The sequence below is a fragment of the Melanotaenia boesemani genome, chromosome 23 (assembly GCF_017639745.1).
Source record: "Melanotaenia boesemani isolate fMelBoe1 chromosome 23, fMelBoe1.pri, whole genome shotgun sequence".
NCBI classification, from domain to species: Eukaryota; Metazoa; Chordata; class Actinopteri; order Atheriniformes; family Melanotaeniidae; genus Melanotaenia; species Melanotaenia boesemani.
Genome location: NC_055704.1, coordinates 814,498 through 834,932, shown reverse-complemented (window position 1 = coordinate 834,932; position 20,435 = coordinate 814,498). Strand labels below are relative to the sequence as shown.

General features: G+C 42.8%; 1 protein-coding gene across 1 annotated transcript in view; it reads left to right on the top strand.

Moving 5' to 3' along the window:
* Nucleotides 1-20,435, top strand: part of large1 (LARGE xylosyl- and glucuronyltransferase 1) — a 104,705-nt gene that overhangs the window by 24,219 nt on the left and 60,051 nt on the right. Inside the window, exon 3 of the mRNA XM_041976856.1 lies at nucleotides 15,362-15,660. Within this exon, the coding sequence (XP_041832790.1) occupies nucleotides 15,362-15,660 (299 nt within the window). The remainder of the gene's footprint in view (nucleotides 1-15,361; nucleotides 15,661-20,435) is intronic.

Genomic DNA, 20,435 nt, shown 5'->3' with positions numbered 1-20,435 from the left:
CAAACTGGCAGGCTGTGCAGACTGTGCTCACATTTTCATGCTCTCTATAAAATGACTTGGGTGGTTTTCCTAAATGATTGAATGGATTTGTTGTGTTGCTGGTTTTTGAGGGCACCAATCACCAGCATACCTTGCCTTGCATATCGGCTCTGTGTCTCTTTGGAGATCCAAACCAATGCTACACAGCCAACGTTGAGTCTCTTTCTTCCTCAATAATGGCGTCATCTTCAGAAGGAAACTCTAAGCCATGTCTGGCATCTATTTGCTGCCCTTAGCTCCAGGTTCGGTCATTCTGCTTACCCAGCTACTTTCATACTTCTCCAGCAACTTACAAATGGAAGTGGAGCAGGAAAAGGTTGACTCGGATTGGCTGTTGTCACGCTCATTACCACCATGTTTGATTGAGTCCATCACAGCTGATCACCATGATCGACCATGTTATCATGAACATTAAGCGTCATATGATTATATTATCGCCCAGCCCTACTACCACTAATATGTTGCTAAGAGACCTCTATTTAGACCTGGAAATGATGATGAAGCCAATCCTTTCAAACCTTTGACCAATTAAACAGCTCAAGTTCTTCTTGACAAGGCCTACTTTTCTGCCTCCTGTCAGAAATGACAGACTACTGTGTTATAGAGTACATCACCTGGAGCACAGTAGAAAATGTAAATGTTTCTCTCCTCCTAAAAGAAAACCACATTCAGTTAAAACCAGTTCACCTAGGAGTCAGTAAAGTTCTCCTAGGTTGATAGCAGGTAAATAGTAGCAGGAATAACTGGAAATGAGGAAGAAGTGGAAACATGGAAATAGTTTCTGTTGTGTGTTTGTTTCAATAACAATATTTTTTCTCCTGAAAGCCAAGACTTGAGAGAACGATGAGATGAGAAAAGGTTTGGTCACTGTTGATCTGTGTGTTATTTCTACAAAGTTCTGTTAGTAATAAATTCTGCTTTCTTCTTCTGGTCGACCTTTATGCTGCTACATCTATTCATACATTCATTTTACATCATTTTACCTCCCAATCTGACAGCTGCTACACACTGGTTTATACTGGGATTAAAAGCTGCTACACACTGGTTTATACTGGGATTAAAAGCTGCTACAGACTGGTTTATACTGGGATTAAAAGCTGCTACAGACTGGTTTATACTGGGATTAAAAGCTGTTACAGACTGGTTTATACTGGGATTAAAAGCTGCTACAGACTGGTTTATACGGGGATTAAAAGATGCTACAGACTGGTTTATACTGGGATTAAAAGCTGCTACAGACTGGTTTATACTGGGATTAAAAGCTGCTACAGACTGGATTATACTGGGATTAAAAGCTGTTACAGACTGGTTTATACTGGGATTAAAAGCTGCTACAGACTGGTTTATACTGGGATTAAAAGATGCTACAGACTGGTTTATACTGGGATTAAAAGCTGCTACAGACTGGTTTATACTGGGATTAAAAGCTGCTACAGACTGGTTTATACTGCGATTAAAAGCTGTTACAGACTGGTTTATACTGGGATTAAAAGCTGCTACAGACTGGTTTATACTGGGATTAAAAGATGCTACAGACTGGTTTATACTGGGGGTTAAAAGCTGCTACAGACTGGTTTATACTGGGATTAAAAGCTGCTACAGACTGGTTTATACTGGGATTAAAAGCTGCTACAGACTGGTTTATATTGGGATTAAAAGCTGCTACAGACTGGTTTATACTGGGATTAAAAGCTGTTACAGACTGGTTTATACTGGGATTAAAAGATGCTACAGACTGGTTTATACTGGGATTAAAAGATGCTACAGACTGGTTTATACTGGGGTTAAAAGCTGCTACAGACTGGTTTATACTGGGATTAAAAGGTGCTACAGACTGGTTTATACTGGGATTAAAAGCTGCTACAGACTGGTTTATACTGGGATTAAAAGATGCTACACACTGGTTTATACTGGGATTAAAAACTGTTACAGACTGGTTTACACTGGGATTAAAAGCTGCTACAGACTGGTTTATACTGGGATTAAAAGCTGCTACAGACTGGTTTATACTGGGATTAAAAGCTGTTACAGACTGGTTTATACTGGGATTAAAAGCTGCTACAGACTGGTTTATACTGGGATTAAAAGCTGCTACAGACTGGTTTATACTGCGATTAAAAGCTGTTACAGACTGGTTTATACTGGGATTAAAAGATGCTACAGACTGGTTTATACTGGGGTTAAAATCTGCTACAGACTGGTTTATACTGGGATTAAAAGCTGCTACAGACTGGTTTATACTGGGATTAAAAAGCTGCTACAGACTGGTTTATACTGGGATTAAAAGCTGCTACAGACTGGTTTATATTGGGATTAAAAGCTGCTACAGACTGGTTTATACTGGGATTACAAGCTGCTACAGACTGGTTTATACTGGGATTAAAAGCTGCTACAGACTGGTTTATACTGGGATTAAAAGCTGTTACAGACTGGTTTATACTGGGATTAAAAGCTGCTACACACTGGTTTATACTGGGATTAAATGCTGCTACACACTGGTTTATACTGGGATTAAAAGCTGCTACACACTGGTTTATACTGGGATTAAAAGCTGTTACAGACTGGTTTATACTGGGATTATAAACTGCTACACACTGGTTTATACTGGGATTAAAAACTGTTACAGATTGGTTTATACTGGGATTAAAAGCTGCTACACACTGGTTTATACTGGGATTAAAAACTGTTACAGACTGGTTTATACTGGGATTAAAAACTGTTACAGACTGGTTTATACTGGGATTAAAAGCTGCTACAGACTGGTTTATACTGGGATTAAAAGCTGCTACAGACTGGTTTATACTGGGATTAAAAACTGTTACAGACTGGTTTATACTGGGATTAAAAACTGTTACAGACTGGTTTATACTGGGATTAAATGCTGCTACACACTGGTTTATACTGGGATTAAATGCTGCTACACACTGGTTTATACTGGGATTAAAAGCTGCTACACACTGGTTTGTACTGGGATTAAATGCTGCTACACACTGGTTTATACTGGGATTAAAAGCTGCTACACACTGGTTTATACTGGGATTAAAAACTGTTACAGACTGGTTTATACTGGGATTAAAAGCTGCTACAGACTGGTTTATAATGGGATTAAAAGCTGCTACACACTGGTTTATACTGGGATTAAAAGCTGCTACAGACTGGTTTATACTGGGATTAAAAGCTGCTACAGACTGGTTTATACTGGGATTAAAAGCTGCTACAGACTGGTTTATACTGGGATTAAAAGCTGCTACACACTGGTTTATACTGGGATTAAAAGCTGCTACAGACTGGTTTATACTGGGATTAAATGCTGCTACACACTGGTTTATACTGGGATTAAAAGCTGCTACACACTGGTTTACACTGGGATTAAAAGCTGCTACACACTGGTTTATACTGGGATTAAAAACTGTTACAGACTGGTTTATACTGGGATTAAAAGCTGCTACAGACTGGTTTATACTGGGATTAAAAGCTGCTACAGACTGGTTTATACTGGGATTAAATGCTGCTACACACTGGTTTATACTGGGATTAAAAGCTGCTACACACTGGTTTACACTGGGATTAAAAGCTGCTACACACTGGTTTATACTGGGATTAAAAACTGTTACAGACTGGTTTATACTGGGATTAAAAGCTGCTACAGACTGGTTTATACTGGGATTAAAAGCTGCTACACACTGGTTTATACTGGTATTAAATGCTGCTACACACTGGTTTATACTGGGATTAAAAGCTGCTACACACTGGTTTATACTGCGATTAAAAGCTGCTACACACTGGTTTATACTGGGATTAAAAACTGTTACAGACTGGTTTATACTGGGATTAAAAGCTGCTACACACTGGTTTATACTGGGATTAAAAGCTGCTACACACTGGTTTATACTGGGATTAAAAGCTGCTACAGACTGGTTTATACTGGGATTAAAAACTGCTACAGACTGGTTTATACTGGGATTAAAAGCTGCTACAGACTGGTTTGTACTGGGATTAAAAGCTGCTACAGACTGGTTTATACTGGGATTAAAAGCTGCTACACAGTGGTTTATACTGGGATTAAAAGCTGTTACAGACTGGTTTATACTGGGATTAAAAGCTGCTACACACTGGTTTATACTGGGATTAAAAGCTGCTACAGACTGGTTTATACTGGGATTAAATGCTGCTACAGACTGGTTTATACTGGGATTAAAAACTGTTACAGACTGGTTTATACTGGGATTAAAAACTGTTACAGACTGGTTCATACTGGGATTAAAAACTGTTACAGACTGGTTTATACTGGGATTAAAAGCTGCTACAGACTGGTTTATAATGGGATTAAAAGCTGCTACACACTGGTTTATACTGGGATTAAAAGCTGCTACACAGTGGTTTATACTGGGATTAAAAGCTGCTACAGACTGGTTTATACTGGGATTAAAAGCTGCTACAGACTGGTTTATACTGGGATTAAAAGCTGCTACACACTGGTTTATACTGGGATTAAAAGCTGCTACAGACTGGTTTATACTGGGATTAAATGCTGCTACACACTGGTTTATACTGGGATTAAAAGCTGCTACACACTGGTTTACACTGGGATTAAAAGCTGCTACACACTGGTTTATACTGGGATTAAAAACTGTTACAGACTGGTTTATACTGGGATTAAAAGCTGCTACAGACTGGTTTATACTGGGATTAAAAGCTGCTACAGACTGGTTTATACTGGGATTAAATGCTGCTACACACTGGTTTATACTGGGATTAAAAGCTGCTACACACTGGTTTACACTGGGATTAAAAGCTGCTACACACTGGTTTATACTGGGATTAAAAACTGTTACAGACTGGTTTATACTGGGATTAAAAGCTGCTACACACTGGTTTATACTGGGATTAAAAGCTGCTACACACTGGTTTATACTGGGATTAAATGCTGCTACACACTGGTTTATACTGGGATTAAAAGCTGCTACACACTGGTTTATACTGGGATTAAAAGCTGCTACACACTGGTTTATACTGGGATTAAAAGCTGCTACACACTGGTTTATACTGGGATTAAAAGCTGCTACAGACTGGTTTATACTGGGATTAAAAACTGCTACAGACTGGTTTGTACTGGGATTAAAAGCTGCTACAGACTGGTTTATACTGGGATTAAAAGCTGCTACACAGTGGTTTACACTGGGATTAAAAGCTGCTACACACTGGTTTATACTGGGATTAAAAACTGTTACAGACTGGTTTATACTGGGATTAAAAGCTGCTACAGACTGGTTTATACTGGGATTAAAAGCTGCTACACACTGGTTTATACTGGTATTAAATGCTGCTACACACTGGTTTATACTGGGATTAAAAGCTGCTACACACTGGTTTATACTGCGATTAAAAGCTGCTACACACTGGTTTATACTGTGATTAAAAACTGTTACAGACTGGTTTATACTGGGATTAAAAGCTGCTACACACTGGTTTATACTGGGATTAAAAGCTGCTACACACTGGTTTATACTGGGATTAAAAGCTGCTACAGACTGGTTTATACTGGGATTAAAACAGCTACAGACTGGTTTATACTGGGATTAAAAGCTGCTACAGACTGGTTTGTACTGGGATTAAAAGCTGCTACAGACTGGTTTATACTGGGATTAAAAGCTGCTACACAGTGGTTTATACTGGGATTAAAAGCTGTTACAGACTGGTTTATACTGGGATTAAAAGCTGCTACACACTGGTTTATACTGGGATTAAAAGCTGCTACAGACTGGTTTATACTGGGATTAAATGCTGCTACAGACTGGTTTATACTGGGATTAAAAACTGTTACAGACTGGTTTATACTGGGATTAAAAACTGTTACAGACTGGTTTATACTGGGATTAAAAGCTGCTACAGACTGGTTTATAATGGGATTAAAAGCTGCTACACACTGGTTTATACTGGGATTAAAAGCTGCTACAGACTGGTTTATACTGGGATTAAAAGCTGCTACAGACTGGTTTATACTGGGATTAAAAGCTGCTACAGACTGGTTTATACTGGGATTAAAAGCTGCTACACACTGGTTTATACTGGGATTAAAAGCTGCTACAGACTGGTTTATACTGGGATTAAATGCTGCTACACACTGGTTTATACTGGGATTAAAAGCTGCTACACACTGGTTTACACTGGGATTAAAAGCTGCTACACACTGGTTTATACTGGGATTAAAAACCGTTACAGACTGGTTTATACTGGGATTAAAAGCTGCTACAGACTGGTTTATACTGGGATTAAATGCTGCTACACACTGGTTTATACTGGGATTAAAAGCTGCTACACACTGGTTTACACTGGGATTAAAAGCTGCTACACACTGGTTTATACTGGGATTAAATGCTGCTACAGACTGGTTTATACTGGGATTAAAAGCTGCTACAGACTGGTTTATACTGGGATTAAATGCTGCTACACACTGGTTTATACTGGGATTAAAAGCTGCTACACACTGGTTTATACTGGGATTAAAAGCTGCTACACACTGGTTTATACTGGGATTAAAACAGCTACAGACTGGTTTATACTGGGATTAAAAGCTGCTACAGACTGGTTTGTACTGGGATTAAAAGCTGCTACAGACTGGTTTATACTGGGATTAAAAGCTGCTACACAGTGGTTTATACTGGGATTAAAAGCTGTTACAGACTGGTTTATACTGGGATTAAAAGCTGCTACACACTGGTTTATACTGGGATTAAAAGCTGCTACAGACTGGTTTATACTGGGATTAAATGCTGCTACAGACTGGTTTATACTGGGATTAAAAACTGTTACAGACTGGTTTATACTGGGATTAAAAACTGTTACAGACTGGTTTATACTGGGATTAAAAGCTGCTACAGACTGGTTTATAATGGGATTAAAAGCTGCTACACACTGGTTTATACTGGGATTAAAAGCTGCTACAGACTGGTTTATACTGGGATTAAAAGCTGCTACAGACTGGTTTATACTGGGATTAAAAGCTGCTACAGACTGGTTTATACTGGGATTAAAAGCTGCTACACACTGGTTTATACTGGGATTAAAAGCTGCTACAGACTGGTTTATACTGGGATTAAATGCTGCTACACACTGGTTTATACTGGGATTAAAAGCTGCTACACACTGGTTTACACTGGGATTAAAAGCTGCTACACACTGGTTTATACTGGGATTAAAAACCGTTACAGACTGGTTTATACTGGGATTAAAAGCTGCTACAGACTGGTTTATACTGGGATTAAATGCTGCTACACACTGGTTTATACTGGGATTAAAAGCTGCTACACACTGGTTTACACTGGGATTAAAAGCTGCTACACACTGGTTTATACTGGGATTAAATGCTGCTACAGACTGGTTTATACTGGGATTAAAAGCTGCTACAGACTGGTTTATACTGGGATTAAATGCTGCTACACACTGGTTTATACTGGGATTAAAAGCTGCTACACACTGGTTTACACTGGGATTAAAAGCTGCTACACACTGGTTTATACTGGGATTAAAAACTGTTACAGACTGGTTTATACTGGGATTAAAAGCTGCTACAGACTGGTTTATACTGGGATTAAAAGCTGCTACACACTGGTTTATACTGGGATTAAATGCTGCTACACACTGGTTTATACTGGGATTAAAAGCTGCTACACACTGGTTTATACTGCGATTAAAAGCTGCTACACACTGGTTTATACTGGGATTAAAAACTGTTACAGACTGGTTTATACTGGGATTAAAAGCTGCTACACACTGGTTTATACTGGGATTAAAAGCTGCTACACACTGGTTTATACTGGGATTAAAAGCTGCTACAGACTGGTTTATACTGGGATTAAAAACTGCTACAGACTGGTTTATACTGGGATTAAAAGCTGCTACAGACTGGTTTGTACTGGGATTAAAAGTTGCTACAGACTGGTTTATACTGGGATTAAAAGCTGCTACACAGTGGTTTATACTGGGATTAAAAGCTGTTACAGACTGGTTTATACTGGGATTAAAAACTGTTACAGACTGGTTTATACTGGGATTAAAAGCTGCTACACACTGGTTTATACTGGGATTAAAAGCTGCTACACACTGGTTTATACTGGGATTAAAAGCTGTTACACACTGGTTTATACTGGGATTAAATGCTGCTACACACTGGTTTATACTGGGATTTCAAGCTGCTACAGACTGGTTTATACTGGGATTAAAAGCTGCTTAACATTGGTTTATACTGGGATTAAAAGCTGCTACAGACTGGTTTATACTGGGGTTAAAAGCTGCTACAGACTGGTTTATACTGGGATTAAAAGCTGCTACAGACTGGATTATACTGGGATTAAAAGCTGCTACAGACTGGTTTATACTGGGATTAAAAGCTGTTACAGACTGGTTTATACTGGGATTAAAAGCTGCTACACACTGGTTTATACTGGGATTAAATGCTGCTACACACTGGTTTATACTGGGATTAAAAGCTGCTACAGACTGGTTTATACTGGGATTAAAAGCTGCTACACACTGGTTTATACTGGGATTAAAAACTGTTACAGACTGGTTTATACTGGGATTAAAAGCTGCTACAGACTGGTTTATACTGGGATTAAAAGCTGCTACACACTGGTTTATACTGGGATTAAATGCTGCTACACACTGGTTTATACTGGGATTAAAAGCTGCTACACACTGGTTTATACTGGAATTAAAAGCTGCAACACACTGGTTTATACTGGGATTAAAAACTGTTACAGACTGGTTTATACTGGGATTAAAAGCTGCTACACACTGGTTTATACTGGGATTAAAAGCTGCTACACACTGGTTTATACTGGGATTAAAAGATGCTACAGACTGGTTTATACTGGGATTAAAAACTGCTACAGACTGGTTTATACTGGGATTAAAAGCTGCTACAGACTGGTTTATACTGGGATTAAAAGCTGTTACAGACTGGTTTATACTGGGATTAAAAGCTGCTACAGACTGGTTTATACTGGGATTAAAAGCTGCTTCACACTGGTTTATACTGGGATTAAAAGCTGTTACACACTGGTTTATACTGGGATTAAAAACTGTTACAGACTGGTTTATACTGGGATTAAAAGCTGCTACAGACTGGTTTATAATGGGATTAAAAGCTGCTACACACTGGTTTATACTGGGATTAAAAGCTGCTACAGACTGGTTTATACTGGGATTAAAAGCTGCTACAGACTGGTTTATACTGGGATTAAAAGCTGCTACAGACTGGTTTATACTGGGATTAAAAGCTGCTACACACTGGTTTATACTGGGATTAAAAGCTGCTACAGACTGGTTTATACTGGGATTAAAAGCTGCTACACACTGGTTTATACTGGGATTAAAAGCTGCTACAGACTGGTTTATACTGGGATTAAAAGCTGCTACAGACTGGTTTATACTGGGATTAAAAGCTGCTACAGACTGGTTTATACTGGGATTAAAAGATGTTACAGACTGGTTTATACTGGGATTAAAAGCTGCTACACACTGGTTTATACTGGGATTAAAGCTGCTACAGACTGGTTTATACTGGGATTAAAAGCTGCTACAGACTGGTTTATACTGGGATTAAAAGCTGCTACAGACTGGTTTATACTGGGATTAAAAGCTGCTACAGACTGGTTTATACTGGGATTAAAAGCTGTTACAGACTGGTTTATACTGGGATTAAAAGCTGCTACACACTGGTTTATACTGGGATTAAATGCTGCTACACACTGGTTTATACTGGGATTAAAAGCTGCTACACACTGGTTTATACTGGGATTAAAAGCTGTTACAGACTGGTTTATACTGGGATTATAAGTTGCTACACACTGGTTTATACTGGGATTAAAAGCTGTTACAGACTGGTTTATACTGGGATTAAAAGCTGCTACACACTGGTTTATACTGGGATTAAAAACTGTTACAGACTGGTTTATACTGGGATTAAAAACTGTTACAGACTGGTTTATACTGGGATTAAAAGCTGCTACAGACTGGTTTATACTGGGATTAAAAGCTGCTACAGACTGGTTTATACTGGGATTAAATGCTGCTACACACTGGTTTATACTGGGATTAAAAACTGTTACAGACTGGTTTATACTGGGATTAAAAACTGTTACAGACTGGTTTATACTGGGATTAAAAACTGTTACAGACTGGTTTGTACTGGGATTAAATGCTGCTACACACTGGTTTATACTGGGATTAAATGCTGCTACACACTGGTTTATACTGGGATTAAAAGCTGCTACACACTGGTTTATACTGGGATTAAAAGCTGTTACACACTGGTTTATACTGGGATTAAAAGCTGCTACACACTGGCTTATACTTGGATTAAAAGCTGCTACACACTGGTTTATACTGGGATTAAAAGCTGTTACACACTGGTTTATACTGGGATTAAAAACTGTTACAGACTGGTTTATACTGGGATTAAAAGCTGCTACAGACTGGTTTATACTGGGATTAAAAGCTGCTACACACTGGTTTATACTGGTATTAAAAGCTGCTACAGACTGGTTTATACTGGGATTAAAAACTGTTACAGACTGGTTTATACTGGGATTAAAAGCTGTTACAGACTGGTTTATACTGGGATTAAAAGCTGCTACAGACTGGTTTATACTGGGATTAAAAGCTGCTACAGACTGGTTTATACTGGGATTAAAAGCTGCTACAGACTGGTTTATACTGGGATTAAAAGCTGCTACAGACTGGTTTATACTGGGATTAAAAGCTGCTACAGACTGGTTTATACTGGGATTAAAAGCTGCTACAGACTGGTTTATACTGGGATTAAAAGCTGTTACAGACTGGTTTATACTGGGATTAAAAACTGTTACAGACTGGTTTATACTGGGATTAAAAACTGTTACAGACTGGTTTATACTGGGATTAAATGCTGCTACACACTGGTTTATACTGGGATTAAATGCTGCTACACACTGGTTTATACTGGGATTAAAAGCTGCTACACACTGGTTTATACTGGGATTAAAAGCTGTTACAGACTGGTTTATACTGGGATTAAAAGCTGCTACAGACTGGTTTATACTGGGATTAAAAGCTGCTACAGACTGGTTTATACTGGGATTAAAAGCTGTTACACACTGGTTTATACTGGGATTAAAAACTGTTACAGACTGGTTTATACTGGGATTAAAAGCTGCTACAGACTGGTTTATACTGGGATTAAAAGCTGCTACACACTGGTTTATACTGGTATTAAAAGCTGTTACAGACTGGTTTATACTGGGATTAAAAACTGTTACAGACTGGTTTATACTGGGATTAAAAGCTGTTACAGACTGGTTTATACTGGGATTAAAAGCTGCTACAGACTGGTTTATACTGGGATTAAAAGCTGCTACAGACTGGTTTATACTGGGATTAAAAGCTGTTACAGACTGGTTTATACTGGGATTAAAAGCTGCTACAGACTGGTTTATACTGGGATTAAAAGCTGCTACAGACTGGTTTACACTGGGATTAAAAGCTGCTACAGACTGGTTTACACTGGGATTAAAAGCTGCTACAGACTGGTTTATACTGGGATTAAAAGCTGCTACAGACTGGTTTACACTGGGATTAAAAGCTGCTACAGACTGGTTTATACTGGGATTAAAAGCTGCTACAGACTGGTTTATACTGGGATTAAATACTGTTACAGGCTGGTTTATACTGGGATTAAAAACTGTTACAGACTGGTTTATACTGGGATTAAATGCTGCTACACACTGGTTTATACTGGGATTAAATGCTGCTACACACTGGTTTATACTGGGATTAAAAGCTGCTACACACTGGTTTATACTGGGATTAAAAGCTGTTACAGACTGGTTTATACTGGGATTAAAAGCTGCTACAGACTGGTTTATACTGGGATTAAAAGCTGCTACAGACTGGTTTATACTGGGATTAAAAGCTGTTACACACTGGTTTATACTGGGATTAAAAACTGTTACAGACTGGTTTATACTGGGATTAAAAGCTGCTACAGACTGGTTTATACTGGGATTAAAAGCTGCTACACACTGGTTTATACTGGTATTAAAAGCTGTTACAGACTGGTTTATACTGGGATTAAAAACTGTTACAGACTGGTTTATACTGGGATTAAAAGCTGTTACAGACTGGTTTATACTGGGATTAAAAGCTGCTACAGACTGGTTTATACTGGGATTAAAAGCTGCTACAGACTGGTTTATACTGGGATTAAAAGCTGTTACAGACTGGTTTATACTGGGATTAAAAGCTGCTACAGACTGGTTTATACTGGGATTAAAAGCTGCTACAGACTGGTTTACACTGGGATTAAAAGCTGCTACAGACTGGTTTACACTGGGATTAAAAGCTGCTACAGACTGGTTTATACTGGGATTAAAAGCTGCTACAGACTGGTTTACACTGGGATTAAAAGCTGCTACAGACTGGTTTATACTGGGATTAAAAGCTGCTACAGACTGGTTTATACTGGGATTAAATACTGTTACAGGCTGGTTTATACTGGGATTAAAAACTGTTACAGACTGGTTTATAATGGGATTAAAAGCTGCTACAGACTGGTTTATACTGGGATTAAAAGCTGCTACACAATGGTTTATACTGAGATTAAAAGCTGTTACAGACTGGTTTATACTGGGATTAAATGCTGCTACACACTGGTTTATACTGGGATTAAAAGCTGCTACAGACTGGTTTATACTGGGATTAAAAACTGTTACAGACTGGTTTATACTGGGATTAAAAGCTGCTACAGACTGGTTTATACTGGGATTAAAAGCTGCTACAGACTGGTTTATACTGGGATTAAAAGCTGACTGGTTTATACTGGGATTAAAAGCTGCTACAGACTGGTTTATACTGGGATTAAAAGCTGCTACAGACTGGTTTATACTGGGATTAAAAGCTGTTACAGACTGGTTTACAATGGGATTAAAAGCTGTTACAGACTGGTTTATACTGGGATTAAAAGCTGTTACAGACTGGTGTATACTGGGATTAAAAGCTGCTACAGACTGGTTTATACTGGGATTAAAACCTGTTACAGACTGGTTTATACTGGGATTAAAAGCTCCAGCTGTTACAGACTGGTTTATACTGGGATTAAAAGTTGTTACAGACTGGTTTACAATGGGATTAAAAGCTGTTACAGACTGGTTTATACTGGGATTTAAAAGCTGCTACAGACTGGTTTATACTGGGATTAAAAGCTGTTACAGACTGGTTTACAATGGGATTAAAAACTGTTACAGACTGGTTTATACTGGGATTAAAAGCTGCTACAGACTGGTTTATACTGGGATTAAAAGCTGCTACAGACTGGTTTATACTTGGATTAAAAGCTGTTACAGACTGGTTTATACTGGGATTAAGAGCTCCAGCTGTTACAGACTGGTTTATACTGGGATTAAAAGATGCTACAGACTGGTTATTACTGGGATTAAAAGCTGTTACAGACTGGTTCATACTGGGATTAAAAGCTGCTACAGACTGGTTTATACTGGGATTAAAAGCTGTTACAGACTGGTTTATACTGGGATTAAAAGCTCCAGCTGTTACAGACTGGTTTATACTGGGATTAAAAACTCACACAGTTTTGCATTTAAGAAAACAAACAAAAAAAACACAAAAGCATAACATAAGTAGCTAAAACTAGCGTGGAGTTTTAATGGTTACACAGTTTGTATAGAACTTTAGAAGCTGTTGGAGCTCTGGATCATTTGAATCAGGTTTGTTGGAGCAGTAAACATCTAAAACCTGCAGGGCTGTGGGTCTAGAGGACCAGAGTCGGTCATCCCTGGTGTGAGTTTTTCACCAACTGGATGCCAGCCTGATTTACAGGACAACCAACATGACAACAGGTTATTTTTAAGTCTGCTTAAAAAGAAGGTGACCCTCAGTGTTACTGCTGTGAATCAGGATCACGTCTAACAGAAAGACCATGAGGAGGTAGCATGTAAAACACACTTTTCCTCTGTTGTAGCTCCTCTCTCCACATTCTTCAGGGAAACACTGAGTAATGTGCTTCGCTGAAGCTTTGCACCAAGATGATGTGACAAACACCTAAAATGTAAATGAATTAGCTTGGCAAAGACCAGGTGCATGTGGTGCCCAGAAAATGCTCAGAGCTAAATGACGGATGCTGGTTGAGTCCGTTTCAGCAGGATTAGGTCCAGCTATTTCACACAGCCTGGAAATATGAGGCATCCAGGAAGTTCTTCGGTTCTGAAAGTGTGTTTAGTCCCCCTCAACGAGGGAGGGATGTGAGGATCCATCTGGAATGAGCAGGATTATTAGATATATTCAGTGGGGATAAAACATGACTGACACGTTCCTGCAGAGATGTTGATCCCTTCCAGTTCAGATCTCACCAGCATTGTGAGTGAGTTTAATCAGGATGTCATATCCAACCCATGTTTGCTGATGTCATAACTTCTGCCTGAAAAATAATTCAGGATCCGTCGACCGGTATGAGACAAAACCACTTCCCACACACACTTCCACTTCCATCACACAGTGGCTTCCATTCAAGTCAGAAATGTTCACATCATGGAAAAGAAAACTAAAAGAATTCATTTCTATTTATTACATCAGGATCTAGTTTCAGCCTTTCTCCTGTTTGGAGTTATTGTTCAAATAAAACATTTCCAAAAACTCATCCTCCCCAAAGAGCTTTACTAACCAAAATACAACCAGAATAAATAAAACGCATGACAGCTATGCAAGAAACAGTTAAAACAAGCAAAAACAAGACTAAAGGCAAATATTCATGTCTTCTTGTGGTAAAAGTTGGTCCATAAAGGTTCATCTTCAGTCCAGATCGGTTACGCAGACTCCAGATGTGAGATCCTGGACCTCACATCTGTCCAGCATGGCGGCATCACATGAGTCCGGGGTCAGTTGTCTCCAGCATGGATCAGTACATGTGATGGAAACTGTAAAACTTCCGCTGCTGTAGAGATGTCTAGATTATTATCAGAGAAATCTTCTGGATCATTCAGCACTAATTTCCCATCACTATAAATGTGTAAAACCGTATGAACTCACCTTGTAGGTCCTAGTAATAAATATATAAAAATACTCTAGCAAGTGTTTATATAATAGTATTTAATAAAATAACAATGAAGTATTATCACCTCTTATTAAACTTGTAAACTTATAGTGTTTCTCATTAGTTTAATAATAGATCTAGTGGCAGAAAGGTGGAGGTGTGGAACTGACGAACTGGTGGACGTAGTTGTGGCTTTCGGTGTTCACCCTGTTCTAACATCGGTTTGTCCCTGTCCCACAGTGAAGCCCCTCCCACTCTCTCCATTGGAAACTCAGTCGTCGGCCCCGGTGGGCGGAGCCGGTGAGCGACAGGCCTTAGAGCTGAGGGTGCGGGCCGTGGAGGAGGAGAACCGGGCGCTACGCCGGGAGCTCAGCCGACCTCCTAGGAACCCCTCCGCTCGCCTGCCAAACAGCGCCCACCCAGGGAACCAAAGCCGGACCCACTCGGAGGAGGGAACCGGTGACAACGAGGGCCAGAAGCATGCTGCCGTGGGAAACAGCTCAGACTGCATCCATCAGCCTGTGGTGGATAAGTGTGAGGTGAGAATGTCTGTCTTCACATCCATGACAGCAGGTCCAGAGCTGATTTTCTACCAACGCTGTGAGATATCAGTGAGAAGCCAGCTGACTGCTGAAAGTAGAGCTCCTACAGAGGAGGGATGGATCAAACTGAACATCATCCCTGCTCGTTCAGAGGGTCAACCCATCGGCCCCAAGTTCACCCGGAGAATAAGAGGGGGAGAAAACAAGTTTTGTTAGGTCAGCCGGCATCAAGGAGAGACGTTTGAGCCGCAGCTGGAGCCGTAAAGCAGAGATGTAAGGCGTGATTTCAGTCTGGTGGGTTGTGTTGGAGCACAGCGACACCTCCACCATGCACGTTAAAGATCCAAACATCAGCATCAAATGTCAAACTGTACAAAGACATGTATTAATAAAACATCACCGTCCTCATGGCCAAGCTCGTGTAAGAAGGATTCATTTAGTGTTGGAACCAGTAATGTCTTAACAGCCAATAACTGTTAATAACAGTAATAAATCCTTTAATGTAATAAGTTATCATGTTATTGGTTGGGTATTAGCATGAAACAAACCCCTTAAAATAATAAATGGAGCCTATAAATTAATAATCCATGAAGAAGACGGCATTTATCTTTTTTTTTTTTTTTTTTTTTTTTAACCTGTCTTGTCCAGCATCGTTGCAAACAGAATGATTGTCTGGCTGCTGTCTGGTGCTGGGCAATTTTACTCTATCAAGCAGGGATTTATACTACATGTATAAAGTCCCTCTTGATGACATGAAAAACTTTATTAAATCAGACTCTTAATGCTGGACTCGACCGGAGGGGACAGAGAGAGAGAGAGATAGAAAAGAAAGTAGAGAGAAGAGGGAGGGGAGAGAGAGGGACAGAAAGGGTGTGGGGAGTGCGGGTGGGGACTTAAAACATTATACAGAAAACCATGTAATCCATACTACTTACAACATATATAGCTAAGATCATCCTGGCCAGTAGGTCATTACACAACTAGTTGATAATAGTAACAATAATAATAATCACAATAATGGTAATAATAATAATAGTAGTAGTAATAATAATAAGAGTAAGAGTAATAATAATAATAATAAGAACAGAAATAATAAAAAAAAAAGAAAAAAAAATATGATAATAGATATAAGTGAAACTGCTGTATTCAAGAACACGCGCAGAGAAACCTGTGTGGATGTGCTGGAGAACTCGGCCACACGGCGACGCAAAGACTGTGTGGAGACGTTCAGGAAGGAGTGACCATGCAGAGTGATCATGCAGATGCCACCTCACTTGAACAGAGGCCAGAGTCAGGCCAGCGGTCCCGAGACCCAGGCCACCAGCCCCCCCGTAGGCTACAGATCCCGACCGGTCCACAGAGACGACCACTCGCCCGCCCAGGAAGGCAGCAGCAGGAGACCCCAGCAGGAGCCGCCCCGCGGACACAGGGCACCGGCCCCGGCAGGCCGAGGCCAGCAGTCCCCGACCCCCCCGGGCACCGGCCGCCCGGGACAGACGGGGCAGAGGGCCCGGGCCCAGGAGCGCAGGGACACCCCCCACCCCCACAGGCCAAGGGCCAGCACGCCACCCGGGGGGACCTGGCCCGCCCAGACGGCCACCGCCAGAGGCCAGCCCCACACCCCAGCGCCCAGCCGCACACCCCGAGAACCAGTCCTGCCTTCCCCCCCAGACCAACACACACAAACACACACACTCTCCTTCCACTCCTCCATTCATCCTCCCACACATACACCATCCAACCCTTACATACTCTGTCCTCCCACACACACACACCATCCTTCCACCATCCATCCTTCCACACACACACCATCCTTCCACCATCCATCCTCCCACACACTCACCATCCTTCCACCATACACTCTCCCACACCTACCCCATCCTCCCACACACACATCATCCCTCCACCACTCATCCTCCCACACATACACCATCCTCCACCTTCACACCTCCCACACACACACACACCACCCCTCCATCACCCACTCTCCCAAACATACACCACTCCCCACACACACACCATCCTCCCTCCCATACACCATCCATCCTCCTGCACACACACCATTCTTCCACCATCCATCCTCCCACACACTCCCCCTCCCTGCACCATACATTCTCCCACACATACCCCATCCTCCCCCACATACATCATCCCTCCACCATTCATCCTCCCACACCCACACCACCCCCCCCTCCCACACGCCACACATCCACCTCCACACACCCCACCCTCCCACACACACACACCATCCCTCCACCACCCATCCCCCCCCACACACACCACTCCCCCCCCCCCCCCCCCCCCCCCACACACACACACACACAAACACCATCCCCCCACCACCATCCTCCCGCCACCCCACCCCGCGGGGGGACAGCCCCAGCCAGGAGGCGAGGAGACACGAGCCAGGCCACCACCCCCCCCAAGTCCCCCACTCCCCACCCCCAAAACAGCACCTTCCCCCCAGGGCCAGCAGCCAAACCCCCCGGGACAGCCCGCCCACGCCCCGGGCCAACGCGACAGGCCACCCGGCCCGCCCCGCCCCCGGGCCATCCATGGAGACAGGGGCGCTTGAAGACCCCATCGCCCCTCCCTCCCCCACTAGTGAGGGAATATATTATGTGCTGTTTGCAATTAAAAAAAGAGGGTTAAAATTGGGGGGCAGTAACTGCATTGAGGAGGGGGTGGGGCCACCTGAGCAGTCCCACCCACCTGACCTCGCATGTTCCACCCCCCAAAACGTGTTTGTATGTTGCAAATGTTATTTGTGCTCAGTGACTAAGTGGAATTAAAAGCTGGGAGGCGTGCTGCCGCTCGGCGAAGCAACGGGGCCACTATGATGACCCCCCCTGCCCCGCCCAGCGCAACAAGCACACCCCCCACGGCCCTACCTGTGTATGTAGTGAAGAGTGGGGAGGGGAGGGGTCAGGAGATGTAGGTCCAGAGGGGGGTAAGCCTCCCCCCTGGAAGACGACCCGCCAGTGGCTTAGGGCGCCCCCGTCCCCCGCCGGCCCCGAAGGGCGTCACAGGCCCAGAGCAGACACCCCAACCCAGGCACGCCACGAACCCCCCCAGGGGCCAGCCACCAGCCCAAGGGGCCACTTTCCTCTTTCTGAGTGGGAGGGGGGCGAGGCGAAGGAAGGGAACCCCAGGCCCCCGCCCCCAACACCCAGCCAGGGCGCCCCCCAGAGGACACGTCCTAACCCCCTGCAAACGCACACACTTCTTTTTTTTTTTTTTTTTTTTTTTTTTTTTTTTTTTTTCTCCCCAGCCACTCACACACACTCTCACACACCTCTATATACCAACACCTCAATACGTGCACATACCTCCACACACACACGTCACGCACATACCTATAAACACACACACCGGTGCCCACATACACACACACTCTCATACCCCTCCATACACATACACCACTACACACACACTCACATACATACCTGCATATACACACAAGCACCTCCATACATACTCACGCCTCCACCCACTCCTTCACTCCTCCACACACACCTCGACCTCCACGTGCACACACTCATATATACATACCTTCACACACACCCACATCCCACATAGACCTCCACACACACACCCGCACACTACTCACACACACACATACACGCACACACCCAGACCTTCATACACACCCACACACACATACGGCACACACGTCCCTCTACACCCACCCACACACCAGCATACCCACAGACACACACACACACACAAACACACCCCCACCCAGGTTCCGGGGCTGCGACCAAGCACCAGGGCACGGACCAACCCCCGGCACGGCACATCCGGACGGGCCCAGCCCCCCCCAGCAGCGGCAGACCCCCCACCCCCAGGAGCGGGGGGAGACCCGACGCCCCAGAGCCCGGGGCCCCCACCCGGCCCACCCCGGGCCCGACCGGCCACCCGGCCAGGGGCCGACGGACACCGACCCAGGCACCCCGGCAGCCACCCCCCACCGCCACGAGGCAGCCCCACCCCGGGGCCCACCCAATGCCGCCCGCCCAGACCGGAACCCCCAGCCGACCCAGCAGCGGAGCAGCCTAGATCCCCACCCAGGAGACAACCGGAGACCTGAAGCCACCAGGGACCCCCCACCCACATCCGCCCCCATCCCAGCGAAGCCGCAATCCTCCACCTACATTAAGTGATGTAGCCAGTCACAGGGGACCAGAGGGAATGAAAGTCATCTGACTGGTTCCTGGAGGAGGCAGACATTGTCTCAATGCTGATGTGATCTAACAGGAGATTTCTAAACTGCTGGATAGACAAATTATTCTTATCTTTCCAGTTCACAAGAATAGTTTTCTTTGCGATGCATAAGACTGCGAGGACCAAGTTTATGGAGTGTATTCCTATGTTGGTGTCACCCAGGTCGCCCAGTAGGCAAAGTGTGGGGTTTGCAGGAAAACTAGTTTTAAACCATTTTGAGAGATCTTCACACACCTTAATCCAGAACCTTTGGACAGGTGTGCAGGACCACAGCGCATGGATGTAGCTATCAGAGGTGTTCTCAGAGCAGTGTGGGCAGATATCTGATGGTGAAAGGCCCATCCTGAACATCCTGTGTCCTGTATAATGAGTTCTATGGAGAATTTTGAATTGTATTAGTTGTATATTTGAATTCTGAGTCATTTTAAACGTGTTTAAACATATTTGTGACCATCTTTTCTGATCAAAGTTATTAGATAAATCATCTTCCCATTTTGAAGTTGGGAGAGATATCCTGTCTTCTAGCTTTGCAAGTAATCTATATATTT